The 26,076-nt window shown below is 37.1% G+C and overlaps 1 protein-coding gene across 1 annotated transcript in view; it reads left to right on the top strand.

The window, feature by feature from the left end:
- Positions 1–25,672, top strand: part of AKAP6 (A kinase (PRKA) anchor protein 6) — a 454,618-nt gene extending 428,946 nt beyond the window's left edge. Inside the window, exons 13-14 of the mRNA XM_012647884.1 lie at positions 16,086–19,489; positions 24,468–25,672. Of these exons, the coding sequence (XP_012503338.1) occupies positions 16,086–19,448 (3,363 nt within the window). The 3' untranslated portion in view covers positions 19,449–19,489; positions 24,468–25,672. The remainder of the gene's footprint in view (positions 1–16,085; positions 19,490–24,467) is intronic.
- The last annotated feature ends 404 nt before the right edge of the window (positions 25,673–26,076 follow it).

The raw sequence follows: 26,076 nt of genomic DNA, 5'->3' as shown, positions 1-26,076 counted from the left end.
TAAAAAAATTAATTATTTTATAGAAGAAAAGTTCTTCCAAAAATCCTGCCTAACCTTCGGAGTTCAGCTCAAATACTTTCCCTTCCCAAATTTCTCTCTCACTATTCTTGTCCACATTCCTATATTTCTTGTTTCTCTGTTCATTTTCCTCTACCCAGATTTCAAGTCTGGATGCTATTTTCATTCTATTCTTTCTCCTTAGGCAAACTCACCCATGCCCTTAGCTTCAAGAACTACTCCTCTGAGCTCTAGACATCTATATACAGCTCTACAGCTCCACTGAGATTTCCTCAAGATATTTAAAACTCAGTTTGTCCAAAACAAAACTACTGGTCTTCTTGGACAAACTGATCCTTCTCCAGTATTGTGTTTCTCAATGAGAGACACCATAATCTCTTCAGTTGTGTAAAGTGAAAGAACATGGGTCATCCTCTCACTCATTATCAGTCCATCCAGCTCATCAACACGTCCAGTTGGTTTTACTTTCTAAAGAGCTCTTAAGTCCATCTACTTTACTCTAACTGCACTATTACCATCTTAGTCCAAGATACCAGAATCTCTCCTAAATAAGTTAATACCTGTACAGTGCTTAGGATATTGCTTGGTATAGAGAAAATGTCGAATAATATTAGTTGTTATTATTCTTATTATTACCTGTACTACTGCAGTAGCCTCTAATGTTGCCTTCCCAACATCAACTTTTGCTCCCTTCTATTTTGTTCTCTACCCTGAAACCTGTGTAATCTTTTAAAAACACTAATCTGATCATCCCCTCTTATCTGCTTCTCAGACTTATTTCCAGTCACATATCCTCTCTCTTTGCAGGCCAGACCCTCTGCCTATTGTCGGGCCCTCAAATGCAACATGCTTCCTCCTGCCTTAGAGGCTTCTTCCTTCTGCCTTCACCACTCACCCAGACCCTGAGTTCCCTCCCAGGAGATTCTTATTATCCTCCAGAAATCAGCTCAAAAACCACTTCCTCAGGCAAGCTTTTCCTGGCCTCCTAAAATAGATCAAGTCCATCTCTTATATTTTATCACAAATTATAATCTGACCTACTAAGTCCTAAGACTAAACCATATCTGTTTTACTTAGTACCTGGTATTCAATAAATGTATGTGTGAATATATACATAAATTTCCTGAGTACATATTTATTGAATGAATGAATGAGCGTGTCTGAAAAGTTCAAAATAAATTTAGTCTACTTATTTATTTATTTTTTCCTATCTCAGTCTGCCATTAATTTAGTCTTCACTGAACCACCCTTCTATCTTCTCATATATTCATGGTTTTTGCACCCAAAAAGTTATAGTCATCTGCCCAGCCATATAACCTGAATTAGTTAGTTGTGGGCTAAGATATTGAAACCCTCATCCCAGGGGCAGGGAGGAGTAGAACTGGGAGGAGTACAGCCTAGTTGCCTTCTGCAGTGAGCAACCTCCTTCTTTCCCAGTATGCAAGTCTATGTTAGCATTTTCTGCATGTCATGACTTGAAAATGTTGCAAAGCACTGGTCTAGAAATAATAGGTATTAAGCCTCTGCATCAACTCCTTGATCATGAAGCAATAGTCACATTTAAATTTTGATTGAAGATAAAACATTTAAGTGGAAATGCCTCTGGTGTCAAAAAATTTTCTTATCCTACTATAGAAGATCAGATTTGCTCTGATTTTGTTTTTATTCAGGTCTAATATTTTAGGTCTATTGTTACACTTGAATTGTGTTTATGATTTTTTAACATATAGATGGCTAAGTTTTGTTGAATGTCAAAGAAAAGATGCTATGTTTAGTCATCCAGGGTGTTAAAATTGAAATACCAATATGGAAAAAGCTATTTTTACATACAATAGAATAACAGTACAAAATAGTACAAGCAAGCCCATATGCCCAAGGTCTGAACAGTTAAAGATATTTTAACATATGTTAAATATTCTTTCTGTAGCCATAATACCATCAATGTATCACTGTAGGTTATGCAAGCATTGGAATCTGAATATTTATTTATTTATAGCCTAGTATTTGTTGCTGTAGGATTCTGAATATTTAATCTATTTGCAAGGATGGTTTATTGTATGATTCCATCGGGTCATGGATTATAAAGAACTGAACCTATAGATAGATAATCAGGAAGTGCCCCTTGAATACCTGCTAGATGCTCAGCATTGTTCTGGGATTTGCTTACACAGTAATACAGGTATTACAGGCATTACAGGTAATACAGGTAATACAGGTAATACAGGTATTACACAGTAATACATGATCTTCACTCTGAAGGAATTTGCAAGCTATGTGTAGTGATAGTAAGATAATATTGACATAGATGAGACAATAATTATTCCAAACTGTGTTTGGGATGAAAATGACAGCACCAATTACAAAAATACAAAACTGCAAGATACTTGAGAGGTGAGTCTATGCTTGACTCACCTTTATATCTGCTCAATGCTTGAGCAGTACTATGTAATAAGTATTCAGTGAACATTTGTTGAATGAATAAATGAATGTAAGTGCTAAATTGTGTGGTTCTATCTCTAGTGTAAGAAACAAATGAGGTGGAAATCACTGAGGGCTGAGTAACCAGAGAAATCTTAAGAGGAATTTAAGACTGAATTTTGAGAGATTTGGGTGAGGGCAATAGAAACTAGGTTCATTCATTCATTCAAAAAATATTTGTTGACTACCTACTATGATCAAAGGCATGGTGACATAAGTAAGCAGGGAATATTCATAAGGTAGTTACTATAGTAAAGGGTAGTTTTTGGGGAACATTAAGAATTAAATTTCAGTCATTTTATGGGACCAGATGATGGAATGCCTTAAAAGGCAGACAGAATAATTTAGAAGAGAAAATACCCACTAAAAGTTTTGTATTTGGGGGGGTTTTATTTTTTATTTTTTTTCTAGTTAGGGAAGTAATACAATGAAAGGATTTATTTTAAGAAGCTTGGTTTGAAAGTGATGTGTAAAAATTATCCTAAACATATTGTCTGTTCAGTTTTTGAAAAAGTCCAGGGATAGGTTTTCACAAATTTTCATGAGAAATCTATGGGAATGTTTACTTGCCTTTTTATTAATAATAATAATTCCAACTCCCTTAACCTTTCTTAAATGGTTTGTTTCCCAAATTTTAGAGAACACTCCTTAACTATTAAACATTAATGATTTCTAACTAACTAGATTTACCAACATGGCCCTGATTTCTCCCTTTTTTTTTTTTTTTACACTTAAACAAGAGTAGGTCATAATGATAATTATCATACTTCTAAAGGTTTTAAAGTAGAATATCCTAAAATAATCACCCTTCAAGAGTGGTTTTGCATGTGAAGAAAAGTCAACCTTGTCTAATGCAGAAGAATTTTAATGTGAGATAGACTAAAACATCTCACATTCTCTTTATTCCTCACCCTATCACCATCATCATTATTTGTGTTACTTTCTTAGCTCTTCATGTATTTCTTGTCATCCCCAAGAATCAGAAAAGGAGTTACAACACTAAATATCCAGAGAGATGTCCCTTCTTCCCTAGGACATCAATACATCTAGCTGAGGTCAGGAAGGGTCAACTGATTTGCAGGAATCTGCATATGCGGGGCTGAGAGAAGACTGAGCACTCTGGGCAAATCCTTCCACTGGATGGCGTTTTCTGAAGGAGCTCTAATGGGCCCATATTGGCTACTTGACCTCCCTAACCAAGGACCTTATTCTCAATTAAAGAGCTCAGTGTTCAGCTGCAATTATGAAGGTTGGAGAAAAGGCTAGATAAGAATTCAGGTTCTTTGTATTTTAAAGGTTATTCCTGTAAATCACTAACCCACCTTGTCCAAATTGACACACATTAAAATTGTTTTAACTCACAGGCAAAAGCAGAGAATATTAGGAGATCCAAAATAACCTATGCCTTTTCGCTCCTTTGTTTTTTTGTTTTACAGTCTGAAAGAACCCACTTCAAATACGGAAGGGAGTCCAATTTTCAAAAAGCAATTCCTCCATTTTCTTCTTTCTGAGCAGCTCTCAATACAGTAGCAGTGGTAAAATAAACAACGATGTGTTGAATTTTGTTTCTCTTTATCTATATGACATTTGTGTCATCACCGTAGTTCTAATCCATATTCAGGTCTTCATGTTTGGTGTGCAGTAATATGTAAATTATCTCGCCAGCTGCATGGAGCAGTGTTTGTTTATTCTATTTCTTTTGGCACTGCACAGAACTGAATTTCTGCCAAAATGGGGATGCTTCAGGGAGCACTAATGCTCCAGGAGGAAGTTTTGAAAGGAACCACACATCATAAGTCTTCACTCTGTGAAGTAGCAAAATCAAAACAAACTTTTTGTTTACTATAATAAAATGTCGGTATTATGAATGTAAAATAATGTGTTTGTTAAAATATAATGAGCATGCTGCCCATCTCCAGGATGCTTGGTGTACGTGGGCTTTGGAAATCAGGACACAAGGCTGAGAAAGCTGGTGCATTTTTATTCTTAGAAAGAAAGTAGGTGAAATGAAACAGAGACAACATCTAGAAGTTTAAGGGGAAAAGAAATATTTTAACATGCATATTGATCTCTGGAAACACATGGCATTTACATGCATTTAAATGTGGACAGCTGTGGCGTTTAAGTGTTAAAAAATTTCATTAATGATGCATAGAGCTATCTACTTCTGTTGGCAGGCCTTTCAGTCTTCAATCTGACACTTCCTTTTTTATCCAGCAAGCTAATTTCCCCTCTTTTGTGAGGAGTAACTGTTTTCACACTACTGCTTACCCAGCAAGCCTCCTTATTGTTTCATGGTTAATTATCTTCTCCAGCTTCACCTTCCCCAGCAAAAGGAGCAGGACTATTCCTCCCCAGCACTAATGAAAGCTGGGTTTTATGGGTACACTGTGTAAATAAACGCACGGTCTGATCAGGCAACATAATAAATGAGTCCCTAAAGTTTATGGAGTCACAGCTCATCTAGTACCTTTACTAATAATGAAGGAAAATGATTAATTTGGTGGGGGGGACTTCAATTTTAGAGAAAAAAATGAAGTCATTGTCAGCTTACTGCAGCACCTATCTGCAGGTAAACACAAGGGATCTCTATTTATCCAAATGTTCCGTGTGCTTCCTAATAGTAGCGATGACGTTTGCCAAAAGAATGTCTTGTAGAGTAGGCCTTTGAAAAACATTGTTGGTTTGGTAAAGGGTGGAGGTCATCTGGCGTTATATTTCCTTGATTACTTGCTATTTGTTCAGAGAAAAAAACAACCAAGGTTTATGTAGTGCAAAATACGCTACACTCTGCCCTGAGTGCAAGCAACGCAGAGATATCTTTCACAAATGCTATAATTGTCCGGTGCCTGGAGTAGTACATTCAGCAGGTCTGACCCAGGTAATTAGCTCTACTGGCTGGCTAGTGTCTTGCCTCTCAATGCTTATATATAAACTGAACACAGAATCCTAATTGTCAGCTTCCAGACCCATATCCAAAGTGTTCGGGGCTTATATTAATAGTTGTTTTGTGGTTTTTTTGTTTAATTTTTTTTGTTTTCGTTTTTTGCATTGCAAAAGGATTTTAGGGGATTAAAGTGACCCTAAACCTCCAATATTGCTTTTTTTTTATGTACAAAATGAACTTACATTTTGAGATCATTTTTCTCTAGATCGAAATTTATATTTCTTTGATTTGGGCATCTTGATTTGGGTTACAGTTTGAATTAAGGTCCTGACTTTTAAAACTCTTAAGAGCCTCCATGAGAGCCCAGGACCAGAACTTCTATTCTAATCAAGATTGAGTTTTTAAATTTAATCAGATCTCAGGATCCTTAGTGTTTTCCCCTTGAGATTGCAAAAAGAAAATCCCCCTGGGAGTCTACATTTTTAATATGTCTAGGGATTCTAGACTAGGAATCAGAGTATAAAATCTCTTGGAAACTTATTTCAAAGGTATTTATTACCATCTAGGAAAATTCATCCTGAAACTTCAAGCAACCTTTCCAGCATCAGGTGTAACTAGTAAATTTTCCAGTCATTTTTATGGAGGAGACAATGATAGCTTTAACGGAGGTGTTCTAGCAATTCTGAGACTTTTTAGTCTCCCCTAAGTCTAAAAACAATTAACTTTATCAGAAGCTATTAAAGCAAAGATATAAATCAAATGATATAAAATCAGCTGTAGAAACAAGGGTTAAACCATCTTAAGAAAATGAATCATAGCCGAGCTGCCTATTAATCAGCCTAAACCTTGTGCCAGTCAGATGATAACCATGAGAAAAGCAAGACAAGTGTTGACTGGTGTAGGTAAGATGAAAGAGAGACTAAGATAATGTATGCCCTTTTTGGTCATTCTTAATTTGCTAATTCAAATTAACCAACATTTTATTTATTTATTTATTTATTTATGAAATGATGAGTTGTAATCATAGTCTGAGAATTAAAAAAAAACCAACAAAAACCACACCCTATTTATCTGGGAGGAGTAAACAATTAAAAACAGCAATGATACAATGTTGACTCCTCATGTGTACCCTCATTGAGAATGAAGACACAAAATTCTCTCCACAAATACAACTTTGTAAAGGACACAGATCCTGAACACAGATGAACTGTGTTATTTGATGTGTGGCTTTTCAGGCAAATCTGCATATTGGCAAAGCACTTCTTGTATACTAGGCTGCCTTAGTATACAAGTATGCCAAGAATATTGTGTTCTTAAAAATATAATTAGATAGAATGAACAATATTTGATAGCACAACAAAATGACTATAATCAACAATAAGTTAGGGTATACTTTAAAATAACTGAAAGTGTGGAATTAGAATGTTCCTAACACAAAGGAATGTTAAATGCCTGAGGTGACAGATGCCCCAATTACCCTGATTTGATTAATTTACATTGTATACCTGTATTGAAACATCACATGTACCCTATCAATATATTCAAGTGTAATGTACCCATTATAATTAAAAATAAAAATTTTAAAAAAATGATTCAGAAAAAAATTTAAAAAGAAAAAAATATTGTGTTCTTAAAATTCAATCTGAAAGTTGGGACTTTAAGTCTATCTCACAGAAAAGCACATGTGTTAGAAAACTTCACTTATTTGTATAACTATTCACCTCCTTCTTTCCTGCCAATATGCTTTGTAGGTTTTAAAAATTATAGATTTTTATTAATGTAAGATCATTATCATAAAGAAAGGAGAAGGGTATACTTTTCCCTCAGGCAAAAATAAGGAAAAAATTACATCCAGGGTCACAAAACTCAAATGTTATGTCAACTCCTGACGGTGAAAAGGCAAACACCATACAGCTAAGCAGTTCCAAAAAAAAAAAAAAAAAGAAGCTAAATGTTATCATTAGGGGGAAAAAAAACCTGTGCAACTTGGCATGTGTGTCTGTCATTGTCATCCAAATAGATTTACCATGTGGTAGAATGAAGAAAATGCCCCCATTTTATTTTAGTTGGGCTTTTTACGACTTCATTGAAGTTATATTTCTTTTGGACTTCCTTTTATTTGTTTCATTTCTACATAATACTAAAGAGATCAGAAAGAGAAATTCCTTTTAAGAAACTCTTCCTACTTTTTTTTTTTAACTCAATTTTAAACAATTCTAAATTTAGGTACTGTCTTGAAACTGGAGGAAAATTCCAGGAAAACACAGAATAATGACTGAAAAGGGAAAACTAAACCAATTTTTCTATTCAGTCTGTCCTGAGTATAATAAAAATTTCAGCATTTTCATGTATAAAGCAACAGTCAAGATAAAATAATTTGCTAGTGAAAGTAGATTATTTTTCTAGTTCCTTCTAGTAAAACATTCAGAGTTGAGTGGGAAAGTTTCTTTTTTCCTATAAGTAGATGCTTAACAAATGTGAATAATGATTTATACAAAAATTAACTTATTTGAGAAAAACATAGCTTGTTGTAAGGCATTCATCTATTGCCACCTAGCTTTAATACTACCAACATTGAAGTTATTACACCAAAGAATTATTTAGAAATTATGACTTGTAAATTTCTCTAATTTATTAGAACAAATATCTTGCTTCTCTATAAAAACACTTTTTCTATACACACTGCTGACAGAAAATGTGTGGGTTTTTTCCCCACACCAAGCAGCTCTCCATTTTCCAGACACCAACTGAGTGTCCTAACATTTAATCTGATTTTGACACCACCTGGAATTAGTATCAGATCCCACAAGTTAAAGGGCTCAGGCCCACAAGACTGCCTTCACTTCAGATACCTATAGCACAAGTCCCCATACTTCTAATTCACAGGCTAGAAATACCCACAACCCCCTCTTTAGGTTCCACAATTTGCTAGAATGGCTGGCAGAACTCAGGGAAACTCTTTACTTATGTTTACCAGTTTATAACAAAGGATACAACTTAGGAACAGCCAGATCTATAAGAGAAGCGTAGGGCAAGTGGGTGGGCAAAGCTTCCATGCCTCTCCAGGTACACCACTCTCGAAGCACTTTCAGGTGTTCTGCCACTTGGAAGCTCATCAAATCTCATTGGTCAAGAATTTTTATAGAGCTTTAATCTCCAGCTCCCCTTCGCCTTCCCAGAGGTCCTTAGGTGGAGCTGAAAGTTACTACCTTCTAATCCTTTGGTCTTTCTGGTGAACAACCGCATCCTAAGGCTATCTTGGGACCCTATCCTAAGTCACCTCATTAGCATAAACTCAGGCGTGATCAAAAGGGGCCATTATGAATAACAAGAGACACTCTCACTCACAAAATTCCAAGGGTTTTAGGGGCTCTGTTCCAGGAACCTGGGACAAAGACCAAATATATTTCCTATTATACTACAGCTTCTTAATCAAAAGAGAACTTCTGTGGGGCAGACCCTGCAGGGAAACTGAAGTTACAGGAAGAAATGGAAGAAAGAATTATATTTTGTGTATCTCTTTTCTGTGGAATTCCTTCCTACAGACTGAGGATTGCCTTGTTTATGGAGCTTTAAAGTTCTTGGGAGGCCGGGCACAGTGGCTCGCACCTGTAATCCTAGCACTTTGGGAGACCACACCTGTAATCCTAGCATTTTGGGAGGCCGAGGCCAGGAGTTTGAGACTAGACTGAGCAAAAGACTCCCATCTCTGCAAAAAAAAAAAGAAAAAATTAGCTGGACATGGTGGTGCACTCCTGTAGTCCCAGTTACACAGAAGGCAGAGGTAGGAGGATTGCTCAAGCCCAGGAGTTTGAGGTTGTAGTGAACTGTGATTACGCCACCGCACTCTAGCTCAGGCAACAGAGCAATACCCTGTCTCAAAAAAACAAAAAACAATTAAATGTGGAAAAATTACTCTTTAAAGGAAAAGGCTTATAGAAAGGAATGGTAGAATTGTAGAATTTCAGGCTACAAGGAATGGGCATTTTAATAATAGAGGGTTCTTTTTTTTTTATTTTTTTATTTTTTTGGTCTCAAAAAAAAGTTCTTGCAAACTATTATTCATACACATAATCAAATTCAAAAGTATTAAATAGGTTTTTTGGGGGGTGAAAATTTAAATAGATAGTCAAGATGGGCTACTGTGTTTGGAGTTGAGGGAAGAGGTGTTAGAACAATTGAAGAGTTTCCTAAACATTCTGTGGCCTCCATGGTTTCTCCACTCTGCTTTCCTTGCAAGACTGGTGCTAGAGGACAGGAAAGGTAGAGAACAGGGTAGGACTGTGCTCCTATGTCAACCGCAGTTTTACTGGGGAACTGGACACCCCCTTCAGGCTACTTTCCAGCACATCCTGCGCTTATTTCCTCACACACCAGCCTCTAGGACCTGCCCTGTCTGAAGTTCCCAGTGGTTTTTTTTGTTTAATCAGTGACTTTTCCTTAATTTACATAAAATTAATCATTTTAAAGTGAGCAATTCAGTGGCATTTAGTACATTCACAATGTTGTGCAACCACCACTCTACTTTCAAAACATTTTCATCACTCCAAAAGGAATCTCCCTGCCTACTAAGCAATTGCTTCCTATTCCTCCCTCCCCGCAACCACCAATCTTCATTCTGTCTCTATGGATTTCCCTATTGTGGGTATTTTATAGAAATGGAATCACATAATATATGACTTTTTTATTTATTTATTTTTTTTAAATGTCTGGCTCCTTTCATTGAGCATGTTTTTAAGGCTATTAGCTTTTATAACTGAGAGGTGGCACCAGTTTTAAAGTTAGTGATTCTCCTGGTGGTTTTGCCACAGCCCTGCTTAACCCTAGGACTTTTCTCCAGGTCCCTTCAACAGTTCATGAGGCCATGGGCAAGACATGTTCTCTTATTTCATTCAGTAAATATATTTTGAGAATTTGCTCTATGCAAAGCACTGTTTTAAGTCTCTAGTGGAGACAGGACAGACAAAGCCCCTGCCCTCATGAAGTTTATTTATGGGAGGAAAACCCCTGCATCTCATTATCGGACTCCCTTTTGTCCCTAGTCCCTATTGAGAACAAAGGCAATTTTTACTGTTATAAAACTTACTTTAAAACAACATCTAGTGGATTTTTCATTTTCAACTATCTCAGAATTATCTGTGTCATCAAGACTAGGAAATATGTCCATGTCAGTACTCATTTTAGTGAGATTTGTAAGATGACTTTGGATTTTACTTGTCTGTTTTGAGTTTCTGATCAGCTTTGTTATTGAAGAAGAGCATTCACTAGAACAGTTTTTGATCATTAGTGTGAGATAGACTTTCAAAGCATTTTCTGAGCTGAGACAAGTTACTTTAACATTATTGTCAATCTGATATATAGTGAGCAGGATTTGATTGCTCTAATGTGTCAGTTGTGATAGAATTTCACAGACAATGTACCTGCCTGTTAAAAAAAGATTATTTTCAGGAAATAGAAAGTCCTTGAGCTATGGGCCTTGCTGAGGGCGGAACAGGTGTCTTTTCTCATTTGGTTATCCCTACAGGATAAACCCAGCTAGGGTATGCAAAGACAAATGCATCACCCCATGTATAGTGCAGTGGGAGTGAGTAAGGGGACTAATCACTGTCTGTTTCATCGAATCCCATGCATGTGGTTGTACTAAAGAGGTTAGTCAACCAACCACTATTCTTAACAGAAACACCGTTGTAGTTATTTAACATTCAGCCATACTGTCCTCGCTTCACTTCAGCACAGGGAATATATGCTGATAGCTGCCAGTCATTGTACCCCTCCTGTGTGCCACACCCTCCCCATAGGACTTTACATTCGTTTTTTAATTTAAAACTCCCAGCAGTCTTTTAGGTAGACACAATGTGCTGTGATTGTTGCAGATATATAGACGTTAGAACTGAGGCATATGGAAGTTAAATAACTTGCCCAGAATCACACAGCTAACATATGGAAGGGAAGATCCAGGATTCAAATCCAGATCTGTTTGAGTTTCTGCCCCAATCCCAAAATGGCTGATAAATGTGAGCATTTTTCTTTTTATCCTATTTGTATCTTCTGTATTGTTTCTTGCTAACTCTGAATCCATTTCCTGTTCGACAAGAGGCAGAGTACTACAAACTCAGGGTTCTCTTAAAAGTTATCTTTCTGTTTTCTGAGAGCTAGCTGTTGGTTCTTGCTGTTGTTTTTATAAAATTTCTACCTAAGTCTACTTTAGGAAAATAATTATGTAGCTAATACTCAGACACTTGGTTGTAGGTTTGGGTGAGGGCTAGGAAAAATATTGCACCAAAAAAAGCAGAGTGAATATATGAATATTGGACTTCCCCTTGTTTAAATGGATTTTCCCACCCTAATCTATATATTATTTTCTTCCTCCTCTCCATCACCTCCTCAAACCACCATATGTTCTGCTTTTCACTCTAAAGTAGATACATATATCTTTATTCACTTCGAGTTAATACTGTTTATGTTTTTGTCATTTTATTTATTGTTATGTTTTGTCGTACTCTACTTTTCTACAGATAAATCTTTCCTCCGAGGTTTTTGCATGTGCTGCTTCTCAATAAATTCCTGCCTCTAGAATAAATAGGGGGAACACAAACTGCAAGATCTCCTAATGGTTCTGCCCATTCTGAGCACCAGAAGTTTGACTGGAACATTCAGTTCACCCTAGTCTTTTTGAGACCTTTTAGAGAAAGTCTTTCAAAAGATGTAACTTTTTAAAGGAAATTAAAGGAGATACAGAGGCAGGTATATCAGATCTCTTTTAGGTTGTTGCTTTGTAGATTGTCAAGTTCCCTCATCTCAGCTCTTTAGCTAATGTGTTTCTCATCTCTTATAAACACCCACCATTTAACTTAAAATTTTAAGAAAATGCTGGAAATGCAATCCTGGAAAATCTAACTCAATTAAAGCCATACAAGTAGAGAGGAGGTTAATTCAGATATGTATTGCCCACTACAATTGAAATCTTGGTTCCTTCATCATCATCATCATTTCTCCAGCCACTTTTAGTTACTTTCTCTGTATATATTGTGCTAATATAAATAAATACTTCCAAGAATAATAATAATAAAATAAACTAGCACCAATTAATTCCATTTGTTTCTTGAGCAGATCTGTATGGATGTGTTTATGTGCAATTATTTATATAGTGCCCTTGGTTTAGGCCAAAATTCTGTACCCGTGAAACAAGTTTATGAGTGAAAGTCCTGTATACAAATTAATTTAATTTAGAATTAGGTTTGGAATTGCAGCTCTTCTGTTGGAACCTCATTTACTACTCACCATCCATTTGGTTTCATTCAAATACTCTTTGATTTTATCTAAATCCATTTAGATTTACCACTTTATCAAAGACAGGAACATTTTTTGCCTTTTAAAAAAGTACCAAACAATTCTTTTAGGAAAACAACAGCAACAAAAACAAATGCTCAATTAGCTTGAGTATTATTGGCTATGTTGGGCTGTCATCACAGACAGCAATTAACCAAATAATTTTCCCATCAGTTACATCTCTGTATATGCATATCTTTTTATTCAGAGTTAACTTTTTTGGTTATATAAATATTCTAATGTCCTTCTTCTTGGAAACTTTTTCCACTTTCTTGCCCCAGGGGTATGTTTTATGGTTGAGGTTAAATCCTGAGGAAATGGAGATTTTATTGAAAATCTTGACTTAATTTAATCCACAACAGGAAGGGAGTGAGTGAGGGCAGAGTGAGTAGCACTTTTATGCCTAAAATGAATGATTTTCTAATGGATCTTGTCAGATATTCCCTGGAATTGACACACAAAAAAAATTCAGAAATCACAACAAATTTAAGAGGTTTATCAGAGAAGAGAATTAAGAAAATTACAGTATTAAATCCCAAAGTTTAGTCTTTTCCTGTGAAAATTTTGCACTCTATAGTGCAAAATTATTATTACAGTGCAACTATAGTTGTCCCTTGGTACTCCACCCTCACCCTCTGGACAGATCAAAATCCTTGGATGCTTAAGTCCCTGATATAAAATGGGGTAGTATTTGCATATAATGTACATACATCCTCCATATACTTTAAATCATCTCTAGATTACTTATAATATCTAATACAATGCCTACACATAACTTTATTCACATGGATTCAACGTAGTACTTGGCACACACAGGGCAAATTCAAGTTTTGCTTTTCGGAACTTTATAGATTTTTTTTTCCCAAATATATTCCATCTGCAGTTGGTTGAATACATGAATCCATGGCTATGGAGGGCCAATTGTGCTTTACTGAGCAAAGGATTTGTTCCTTTAGGTGCTGCTGTAAGTTTTATACTTTCTTAGGCTTGAATTTGTAAAGCCATAAAGGCAGCAATTGGTCAGAAAACAACTGTGTCATGGAAGAAGAGTCTGAGTTGTAGGCACCACTTGGGCTTAGCTTGTGGCATATCCAGATGGCACAATTCCTGTGTCTCCTTGCGAGCCCCCAGGTTTGGGACCCTCGTGGAGAATCTGTGCTGCTAAATGTTAAAGTCAGCCAGAGAGTTACAAAGAGAGCTCCTTTGAAAGACTGGTTCAATTATTTATTAGCACTCTCAGAGTACAGTGTCAGCCAAGATAGTATTTGAAATTAATATACTATTTGATTAGACTGATTGATTGTTCCTCCAGCTGAAGATTTTAACATTCATTAGCCATACTAACCAGTCATTAGTACTTCCTTTATCAGCAGGCAAAGAATAAACAGAAATTCTAATAAAAATTCATCACAGTGAATGTACTCCATATCTAAGCGACTGTGATGATTGCTGGTGTACTAGATTAACTGCTATAACATTGGCAGCAGGAAAGATTTCTGTTAGAAAATTTAAAAATATCCCTTAATTAATGTTTACTTTGTAACTGGACTCTTTTAAACTTAAGTAGACTGTGCAGATAATCTCTTACATATCTAGTATAATAAAGTGCTAATGGGTATTTTATACTTAATGTGTTTGTGTGGTATCCTTTAACTATTAGTTTTAGGAAGGATTGAGGGCTTCTTAGGAAAGTTCTGCTAATATACTGCAGGTGAAGCTTTTCCCCCACTCCTGAGGAATAAAAGCATCATGGTCTGTTTTTGAAGCAGGCAGTTAAAATAATTCTGACTTGTCATGCAAATATTCTGACCTAGGATACTGCGTGACACCTCTCTCTACCTACCATGTCATGAATTCTTTGTGGTTTTAGTAGCAAATGGGAAGGAATGATGAGAAGGAGAGAATGAGGTTGGCAGGGGGAGCCCTTTGTGAATTGACTCAAGGCCACTCTAGAGCAATTCTACATACATTAAGAATTAAAGCTGCCTCATACTAACTGCCTTCTCAGCACTTCACAAGCATTAGTTCATTTAACACTCATGAAGATATTGAAAGATAGATAGTGCTATCCCCATTTTACAGGTGATTTCTGGGGCTCAGAAAGGTTAAGCAACTTGCCCAAGGCCATGCAGCTGATAAGCAGCAAAGTCAGCCCTTCAACCTGTCTGCTAGTTCTAGTGCCATGCACATCTGCCTGGCTGCCTTGCATAAGCAGAAGCTAACTTTGAAGTTCTGTTTGTGTTTCTGTCTGTAGGTGAGCCCGTCAGGGCCTGCAGTATATATATCACCTTTTTTGACTATAGCATGAATTCAGACAGGGGGACAGCAAATAAGGATGGTGGAGGAATCTGGACAGAGTCCAGGAGCCCAGCCAGCTACTGTGTCCCAGAATGTGTCAAGCTTTACCTAAACAGGGGTAAAGACAGGAAGTCCAAGGAAAGATCAAGGGTCCCAAGTGGGCAGGCAGAGAGCAGCATAAGGGAATCTGGGCTATTTCATCCTTGGGCGTTAGGGAAGTCTTCAGATAGTTATTCTGGGGCTGGAGGTGGGCTTGATGGGGAGGTTCCTCCCTATAACAAATAAGGGAAGGACTGACAGTAGTGATACAAGTTGACAAGGATCAAAGTGAAATCTCTGTCATAGAGAGAGACTAGGGAAGAAAGGGACTAAGAGAACTGTGATTAAGGAACCTCCCTGGAGCACTCAGGGTCCAGGAAGCTACAGATGAGGAAACCAATAAACTGTTGCTCATCTTGAGTCTGATGGGCATCAGGGCCAAGATCTGAAGAGGCAGAGCCCTGAAAAGAAAGACAGAAGAAGGGGTTCACAGTCAAGATCCTCTGGCCCATGACAGCAACAATTCTATTCTGAGTCCCTGGGCAAAAGCTACTTCAACTGGAGAACCCAGGAATAGAGGCAAGAGGGAGTTTGCCATTTGTGGCTGCAGGTGGTATTCTACTATGGCTTCTGTAACTCAAATAGTGTCAGTGTGGATGTACCTGAAGAGATGTCATAGGCTGTACTCTTTTTACCTTCATTTACCTGGCAGTTTTATCTTCACCCAGTCCAAGATTTAAAATGTAAAGGAATCAATAGGAAATGGTTAATTCCATAAATTACAGTTTGAGTCTAATAGTCTTACATTGTAATCTATGTTATTGCCTTCAGTGACAGGTTGCTATTGATAGAAAAGCCTATTTCAATAATTTTTGGATGTTATTCCAGAGAGAAATAGAGTTGATAATTATGCTATGTTTCAAATCCATGCTTGGGGCAGTTTTCTTTCTTGACTCTTCCAAGGGATTTTGAATGGGTAAACTTTTCATGCTTATTTTCCCTAATTCTTCTTCTTTTTTCCCTTCCTCCAATACAGGAGACTTTGAATGTGATTGATCCTGGCTTGATGGACCTAAATGGGATGAATGAGGATGCCCTGGAATGGGATGAAACAGATATAAGTAACAAGTTAATTAGTTTGAATGAAGAATCAAATGATCTTGATCATGAACCCCAACCTGTCATGCCTTCCTTGAAACTCGAAGAGACAAGTAGTGAGGACCCTGGTTATGAAGAGGAGGCAGGTGACCATGGGGGATCTCAGTATGCCTCAAATATTACTGTCCCCTCCAGTCCACACATTTACCAAGTATACAGCCTCCACAATGTTGAACTCTATGAGGAAAACCACATGCCATTTCTGAAAAACGATCCAAAGTTCACTGGCATGACACAGCCTAATGTTTTAACTAAGAGTCTCAGTAAAGACTCTTCATTTTCATCTACCAAATCTCTGCCAGATATTCTAGGGGGTTCCAATTTGGTGAAGCCCTGCCCATGCCATGGAGGAGACACGAGCCAGAATTCAGGCAGTGAGAGCGGAATCGTCAGTGAAGGAGACACGGAAACCACTACCAACTCTGAAATGTGCTTGCTCAATGTGGTAGATGGATCCCCAAGTAACCTTGAAACTGAACATCTGGACCCACAAGTGGGAGATGCAGTTAACGTGTTAAAGCAAAAATTTAAAGATGAGGGGGAATGCATTAAGCTTCCAAATAGCTCTCAGTCATCCATTTCACCAGTGGGTTCTGTAAATGGAAAAGTTGGAGATTTAAACAGTGTTACCAAACATACCCCTGATTGTTTGGGAGAAGAATTACAAGGAAAACATGATGTGTTTACATTTTACGATTACTCATACCTCCAAGGCTCGAAACTCAAATTACCAATGATAATGAAACAGTCACAAAGTGAAAAAGCACATGTGGAGGATCCCCTGCTTCGTGGTTTTTATTTTGATAAAAAATCCTACAAATCTAAACATCAGGCTACAGAGTTACAACCAGATGCACCTCCCCATGAAAGGATTTTGGCAAGTGCATCCCATGAAATGGATCGCATTTCATATAAAAGTGGTGATATAGAAAAGACATTAACTGGAATACAGAATGCCAAACAGCTCTCCCTTGTATCTCGTAGTTCATCTGCTGAGTCCCTTTCTCCAGGGGGTGATTTATTTGGATTGGGCATCTTTAAAAATGGCGGTGACAGCCTCCAGCGAAGCACTTCTTTAGAAAGTTGGTTGACATCCTATAAAAGCAATGAAGATCTTTTTAGCTGTCACAGCTCTGGGGATATAAGTGTGAGCAGTGGCTCAGTTGGTGAACTGAGTAAAAGAACATTAGATCTACTGAATCGTTTGGAGAATATCCAGAGCCCCTCAGAGCAAAAGATAAAGCGAAGTGTTTCTGATATCACTCTCCAAAGCGGTTCCCAAAAGATGTCCTTTACTGGCCAGATGTCATTGGACATAGCATCTTCTATCAACGAAGACTCAGCAGCATCTCTTACAGAACTTAGCAGCAGTGACGAGCTCTCTCTTTGCTCAGAAGATATTATGTTACACAAGAACAAGATCCCGGAATCGAATGCATCATTCAGGAAGCGCCTGTCTCGCTCTGTGGCTGATGAAAGCGATGTCAATGTCAGCATGATTGTTAATGTCTCTTGTACCTCTGCTTGCACTGATGATGAAGATGACAGCGACCTTCTCTCCAGTTCTACACTCACCTTAACTGAAGAAGAGCTGTGCATCAAAGATGAGGATGATGACTCCAGTATTGCAACAGATGATGAAATTTATGAAGAATGCAACTTGATATCGGGGCTAGACTATATAAAGAATGAATTGCAGACCTGGATTAGGCCAAAATTGTCTTTGACAAGAGATAAGAAAAGGTGCAATCTCAGTGAAGAGATAAAGGGCAGTAAAGATGTACGTAGTAGTGAGATGACCAATCCCTCTGATACCCTGAACATTGAGGCCCTTCTAAATGGCTCCATAAAATGTCAATCTGAAAATAATGGAAATGGTAAGAATCCCTCGCATACCCGTGAGTTAGGGACAAAGGGTGAAAATAAGAAAAATATTTTCAAAGTTAATAAAGATCCGTATGTGGCTGACATGGAAAATGGCAATATTGAAAGTGTTCCAGAAAGGCAAGGGGACAAACTGAATGTCCCAAATCCTGGTTCAAATGTGAAAAAGATTTCAGAGAGTGAGCATTGTAAGTGTAAAGGATTTATGGATAGTTCAGATGATTCAAATACTGCTGAAAAGCAATTTGTTCCCCAAACTCTTCGATATCTTCCAAAGAAATGTCCAAATTACCATCATTTTGAAAATCAAAGCACTGCTTGTACTCCCACTGAGAAGTCTTGCCCAGAAATGGCTTTAGAAACCAGGGTTAACAACAGACAAGACTCTGATGTACTGAAATCTTCATCTGATGATGCACCAAGTATGACTGGAAAATCTGCTGGTTGCTGCCTAGCACTTGAACAAAATGAAACAGAGGAAAATGCTTCTATCAGCGACAACACTTCCTGTTGCAACTGTGAGCCAGATGTTTTGCATCAAAAAGATGCTGAAGATTGCTCAGTACACAACTTTGTTAAGGAAATCATTGACATGGCTTCAACAGCCCTAAAAAGTAAATCTCAACCTGAAACTGAGGTGGCTGCTCCTACTTCATTAACTCAAATCAAGGAGAAAGTGTTGGAGCATTCTCATCGGCCCATTCAGCTGAGAAAAGGGGACTTTTATTCCTACTTATCTCTCTCATCTCATGACAGTGATTGTGGGGAGGTCACCAAGTACATAGAGGAGAAAAGCAACACTCCATTGCCACTAGACACTACCGACTCTGGCTTAGATGACAAGGAAGATATCGAGTGCTTCTTTGAGGCCTGTGTTGAGGATGACTCTGATGGAGAGGAACCTTGTTTCTCTAGCACTCCTCCAAATGAATCTACAGTTCCTGATGAAGCTACAGCACCACAGCAAGCAACAGCAAGTTCTTCTAAATTCAGCGATACTTCTCTCTTAGCTGATGATACAGACGTGGTGGCTCTTTCAAGTTCTCCCCCTCAGAAAGGAGCTGATGTTGGAAAGGAAGTGGATGGTTTACCCCAGACTTCCAGTGGCTGTGCAGAAAACTCAGAGTTTACTCCTTCAAGGCTGGGCAGTGAAAAGGAGAGTTCAGGAAAACCAGGTGAATTTGGAATGCCAGAAGAACGTAATGCTCCTTCAGCCAAATCTAAAGTTCAAGACCTCTCCCTGAAATCAAATCAGCCAAAAGACAAGGCTGCATTGCATCCTAGCCCCAAAACTTTAACCTGTGAAGAAAATCTTCTAAAGCTTCATGAAGATCGACACAGAAATATGCATAGGTAGAATGTGCCCCCCCCCCAGCATGAAAATCATCTCACTGAAAGGTATGTATAATCCTCATGCCATATGTATGTTTAAGATATGAGTTTGAGTCAACAAAACCACGGTAGGAGAAAAGACTAGCCAGAATGACCTATCATGGCAGATACTTATGTGAATAAGACATTTAGGTAGAAGAAATACTCCCAACAATGAAAGTAACTGTGAAGCAAAAGAAAAAAGAAAGCAGTGAAAATTTATATTCTTAGTGACATTATCTTTATTATATCATTCTGGCAAGAAGAATACAAAATTTGAGAAAGTAGTCAAACAGTTTAAGGCCTCAAATTCTGTCATTGAGGGAGGAAAAAAGGTTATCCAAATTGCAATTATACCCCACGATCAAAACGCATGTACAGTAACAACACTCCCCACTTCAGTTTCCTGCACACAGAGCTGCCCACTCCCTTCAGCGCCTGGAGATGAACAATGATTAGGCTAAAGGCAGCAGCTTAAGACCTGATTTGGGTCTTCCTTTTATACTTCTGTCTAATGTAACTATCATCACATTTGCTTCCCAGTGGAAGGCTGTGCTGTCACAGCTCCTAATCATGGCCATGTCTAAAGATTCAAACAGGAGGGGAAAATTGATATTAAAGAAGAGGCTCTTATTTATCCACACACAGATTGAGAATAGGCACAGAAAGCAAATGCAGAGAGAATACATGACAAGTTAATGGCATTTTGATAAAAACAGAATTTTTGAATTTTGCCTGAAGGTGACAGGCTGATTTCCATCAAATTTTTTAAGAAAGTCATTCCACTCTTCATAGTTAATAAGACAGCTATTGATTGATAATTCTGAGATGATGATACATCTCTAAAAGTGACACAAAGATTCTGTTATTTCCTATTTCTAAGCCCTGATGATGAATATGCTTTCTCAATCAAGTTTAAAGAAGAAAATTTGAGCTTTCAAATGTAAGAGTCATATTTCACCAAAGTATGAGGTGCCTAATGCCATCTCCACCCCCCACTCCTGAAGCTTAATGCCGTAACCTGAACTCGAGCTATAGGAAATGAATTACAGAAGCAATCTACCCTAATTTGTTAACTTATTCAAATAACAGTTATTATACTTAACTATGCTAAAGATTATCTTTTTTGTGGCAGATTGTTTATTTTTTGATGAGCCTAATTACTGATTTTCTAAAAGTAATTTACATTTATTACAAATACATCTTTTAAAATGTGACAGATAAATGTTGTTCCTATAATGTATTATGAAAAAAGTTACTATTTAAAAACACATTATTTAATTTGAAAGATGAATGGCAAACATCATTATTTTTTTTCCTGCAACACCTGTGCCCTAAGCTCATTAAAATGTGTGATTCTGTGTAGAGCTGCTAGAAATGGGGAATGAGGGGGGAATCTATACCATATATATACCCTAAAAATAAACTCAGTATGCAAAATTGAAGAAAGGCATCCTACTTACTAATATAGCTCAACTAATTTTCTGTGTTTCAGACTCTATTTACAATTGGCTGCAAGTGAGAACAAAAGTAAGAGAGAGAGAAATGTATTTTCTGTGAAACGTATCTACCCTATAATCACAGTCTCCATCAGTATGCAGTAAAACTGACCATTAAGGGAGAGTAACTGCAATTCCATAAGCTGCTTCAAAACAAGTTCTATTAGAACTGATTGTACTGCTGGCTCTGCCAACCTCCGCAGAAGGGCTGGTAGAGCCTGGCTGATTTTGTTTTCTGAAAGGGGATAAAGGCTTGAAAGCAACACCACTCTGAGCATGACATCATGTGACTGTGACCCTCAAGTCACCAGTCATGCTGAGAAGCAGAGCTCTAGAAGCCCTGGCACTGGAGTAGCCTCTGGAATGCACTCTCCCTTTTGATCTTCTGGGAATTTCTTCCTTCTCCTACGTAGACATAGAATTGAAATGAAATGTAAATGATGACTTGGAGGAAGTGAGTGTCCTGATAGATCTGTGTAACCCTCACATTTTACAAGCGAGGACAGTGTAAAGCCATCAGCCAGCCCACCTGCCAATCAGCAGTATTTTTTGTTGAGCCCCAGTGATGCCCAGCCCTATCTCAGGCAAAGGGAGAAGCAGCCAGATTTTAATTCTTCAGAACTCACATCGCCCCCAAGTGACTTGTTATAGGCCTAGAGCCATTTAAATAGCCATATTTACTGGTCCTAGTCAGTTTTTTTCAGTATCGTGTGGACAAAACATCTGGATGCCTGAATTTTTCTCTAGTCATTAGTATTGGGTAACTGGGTGTAAATATTCACATATTGTTAAAGTGCTAACAACCAGGACAAGTTACTTAATCTCAAAGAGTTGACATGCCTTCAGTATTTACTGTCAGGAATATATAGTAAAATTATTTGGTAAATATGAGGTTTCATGTCTATAAGAGCCTACTTGTCATCATTCTTTCTACAAGATTCAAAAAAGCAAAAGGAAAAGCTCTGCTTTTTAAAGCCATTTGGAAGCCATCAGTTGGGATGCTCTTTTTATCAGGACAATAAAATGGACCAAATTAAATTTGCTGGGTTTTTTTTTTCAGAAATAAATTTTCAGATGATGAAATGATTATAATGCCATCCAGAAGAACTATAACTTAGAATAGCAGATATGGTCTGCAACAGTGACATTTTTTTCAAAATTATTTGAAAACGTATTTTATTTATTGTGTTCTAATTAAAAGCCCATTGAAACTGTTTGAGAAGTTTTAACATGATCTAACAGTATGCATTTGCAGCAATTTCCAGGAACACTGCTGTGCTTTTCACTATTTTCATTTATGTGTCATGTTTCTATAAAAATAGAGAGGTCAGTTATAGCAAATCACATCAAAGGAAAGGTAACTGGATAGATCCAGATCTTTCTGCCTAATTTGGAGGAAGCACATAATATGTGTCTGGAGTACCTCCTAGGACCTGCCTAAGAGGTGTACTTTGCACTAATCTTTTTGCTGTATACTGACAGTTATTTCTTCATAATCCTCATCATAAGCCTCTGATATTTGATGAATGGTTTAACTCTAAATTTCAGGCTGGATAAATCCTGTGATATAAAAATTTAACTCATCACATGCAGCCAGTGTGTACTTTGTTTTGTTTCTTTTTGGTTTGCTCTGGTGGTCTGGGGTTTTGTTCTACTGTGTGTGTGTGTGTGTGTGTGTGTGTGTGTATTGAGGGTGAGGTAAGGTGCTGTATTTGTTTAAGGTGCATATATTTCCTTTAGAATTTTTTAGCTTTATTGACTTTTGTACTTTATTGGTCTGTAAATGTGATAGTTGGTGGCCTGTAGATTTTAGATTTTAAGCAATTGTATTTATCGTTGCTCAAGTATACGCATATATAGTTTAAAATGCTCCTGCTCAGTTTCTACAAACTGAGAAAGCTGGAAGAGCAAACATTTCTCATGTAGGCAACACAAATTATCATTCTATTAATTGGATTGACACTAAGTGGTTGATATTTTCCAAAGCTGGCCAAGCAATTTTAAGAAACTACCTTTGGTGACTGTATATTAATTTTTCACTAGACAATAAAGGTATAATCTTACCAAATTTACTTTTAAAATCATTTTAATAAATCGCGGTTTTGCTGGATGTGTAAAGTATTTTTTAATTATCCAGCACTTCTGAATAACTAGCCCTGCCATGCTAAATAACAAAGATTTTATTGGACATTGCCACCTCCACCCACCCTCCCACACGCACTCTAGATCTGTGCCTCAGCCAATTTGGCCTGCCCATTTTCAAGTGGCCCGAATTGAAAGAATTAATTATCCAGAGAGAATTTAAATGCCAGCATTTAGTAAGACCAGATTTGCCTCACCTAAGGATTCCCTACTCAGTGGCCAGATTTCAAATGAGTCATGTCCTCAGCATTTGAACAATGTACCATGCTTTCTTGTGTTACTGCATTATTTTACTGTACCAAATTTCATCCCATCTGCTCTTGTCTGTCTGTCTCCTCCTGTTCTTTATCTAACTTTCCCCTGTCCCCAACTTCTGGTGGCTCTAGCCAAACCACTTTTTGTTAAAAATTTTTCTGTTTCTTATACAAGTTGCAAGATTGTAGAAAAAGAAAGAGCAAGACAGAGAGAATAACATTTGTTCTAGAAAGGCAGTAAAACAACTTGATATCAGATATCAGAACTCAGTTTAAACTGAGACAAGCAAAAAAGCTTGCTTTCTTTGAGAACAGGTCAGAGGACCTACAGTAATTGCATTCTGCATTGCCTAAACCTGGAATTTAGGTGTTCCCCACATTTGACCATTTGCTTTTAGCCATTTAGAAATAGGCAGAATGGATTGAGTTTGGAACAAATTTGTATCTGAGCCATCAGATGTACAAAAATAATTGAATCAATTTCATTTCCACAATGCTGTCTGTACCTTAAATGAAACGCATTAGTATTTGAGCTAGAGGCCCCAATTATATATATCCTTTCATAGGCAAGGGGCTGAAACATTTAGGATAATCACAATGTTATGAATATTTCACCACTATATTATAGTGAAATTGTTCAATTTTACACATAAAATCACTGAAGGAGGGGTTAAACCTGAAAGCCCAGGTTCCTATTCATAGAATCATTGTAAATACTTTGCTGCATCACTTGGCATCAGCAGCCTCACATTTTCATATTGTTTTGAAGCTATCTTGATGTTTAAAACTGAGTTCACAGGCAAGAAAGTGGATGAGACCCAGAGAAAAGGTCAAAGTTGATAATTTTTCTTCTTCTCTTTGAAACCATGTCTTTTAAAAAAAAATCAATGTATTTTCACACCTACACTGAAACATTTTTTTGCCAGTAATGTGAACTTTGGGCTATTAAAATCATTATTTATATTTTATGTATATATGTATCCTTTTATTTCAGACCATTAGCAGGTAGCCCCAAAATGGCAGCCTTCAGGTGTTCCTCAAACGGTTTGGTTTTGCAAATGAAAAAGACCTTTTTGAAACCTTTTATTGTCACTTTTTTGTTTCTTGCAGATAAGCCTGGCTGCAACTCAGGGCTGGCCTCATCTTCCCGCCCTGGGCTGGTCTCTGATTCTATCATGTTGTCACTGCCGGTTGTTACATTGACTTCTCCCAAGATGAATCTTCCTTCCAAATGCCATTTCTCCACATGAACCTTGTGATCTGGATGTGTACACTGGTTCTCTTTAGGTGATTGTCTTTGAAGTTCAGCGAAGCTGCTTGTTCTCCCGTGGATTCCTGTCCCAAGCTACCTCTACCCACCCTCTCTCTCCAGCCAGACTTTTCTGTTTGTCTCCTCCCCTCCCTGTCCGCTCTTTAAAGTTCTACAGTTCACCAATTGATGGTCCATTAAATTTGCCTGTCTGGAATGACCCCCTGCCAGTACTTGACCAATTTCATGTTTCAATCTGGATTTTTTATGGTATGATGCCTATGTTTATTGAAAGAATTTTACCTAAAAAGCCAACATTTGATTTGATTACAGCATAGTGAAGAAACACTGGTCCTTCTTTCAAAATTAAGCAACTTTTAGAAGCGCCATTTTATTTATTTCATTTAAAAAATAATAATCTATGCAGCACTTCAAGAAACAGCTATATGGTGTTGTATATTATAAACTGGTGACATTCTACTATTAAATTATGTACAACATTTTTATTTTTTATGCTTCTTGAGGTGGTAATGAGAAAAAAGTTTTTTAAAAAAGTGTGCCTTGCTATATTTCTTATACCATTTATTAAAAAGCTGCTTTCACGGTAAAATTATGTTGGTTTGAAAGGAGGAAATAGCAAGGTTAAGATGTGTGAATAATTTCTGTATATATGTATAACCAAGTACAAACATTGATGTATAATGACAGTATAAAATGCTTTCATGTTTGTGATGTCTAGTGATGTGGAAAATATAAGCCTTAAATCCATTAGGTTGCATGGTAATTAAAATTGGCATAATAAACACAGATTGTTGGGGGAAAAGGAAAATTAGTGATCTCTTCTACCTGTGTTCCTTATCAAATTGTTGCATCTGGTTCTGAAAAAAATATAGCATGTTGCAGCTTCCCAAATATCTATATTGCTTAGAAGGCTTAAATTTACTAAAACTAGAGATTAGACATGAAGACTTTACAGTTTTCAAAATCTTTCTGGTCACCATAAAGATCTTGGAAGAGCAAATGATTCAACACTAGTTCCCCTAAACCAATAAATATTTATATTAGATTTTTTATTTCTGCTTATTAATGGTTTGATGTTGGATTTCAGGATACCTTGTATGTCTTAATTTATTTTAGATAATTCTTTTGGATGGGTTTGATAGGAAGATGGTAGAAAAGTTTAGAAAATTTGATTATTATTTATACATTTCAGGTATATTTATTTTGTGTAAAAGAAATTAGCAAAGAAATATCTCATTTTGTTTTTACTGACTGTTGTTAAATGCCATTTTTAGTTTATATCATTAACACCTACTAAAGTGCCTGACACATAGTAGGTATTGAATACAACTTTGCTGAATTGAAGTATTGAATTAGGTAATATGGATGACATCTATCCCTTCATTTTGAGAAACCTACACTAAAACATGCACACAACTAGAAAAAGGTATAATGCAGTACACAATCACA

The sequence above is a fragment of the Propithecus coquereli genome, unplaced genomic scaffold (assembly GCF_000956105.1).
Source record: "Propithecus coquereli isolate 6110/MARCELLA unplaced genomic scaffold, Pcoq_1.0 Scaffold273, whole genome shotgun sequence".
NCBI lineage: Eukaryota > Metazoa > Chordata > Mammalia > Primates > Indriidae > Propithecus > Propithecus coquereli.
Note: the sequence above shows the minus strand (reverse complement) of the source record. Positions and strands in the feature narration are given on the sequence as shown.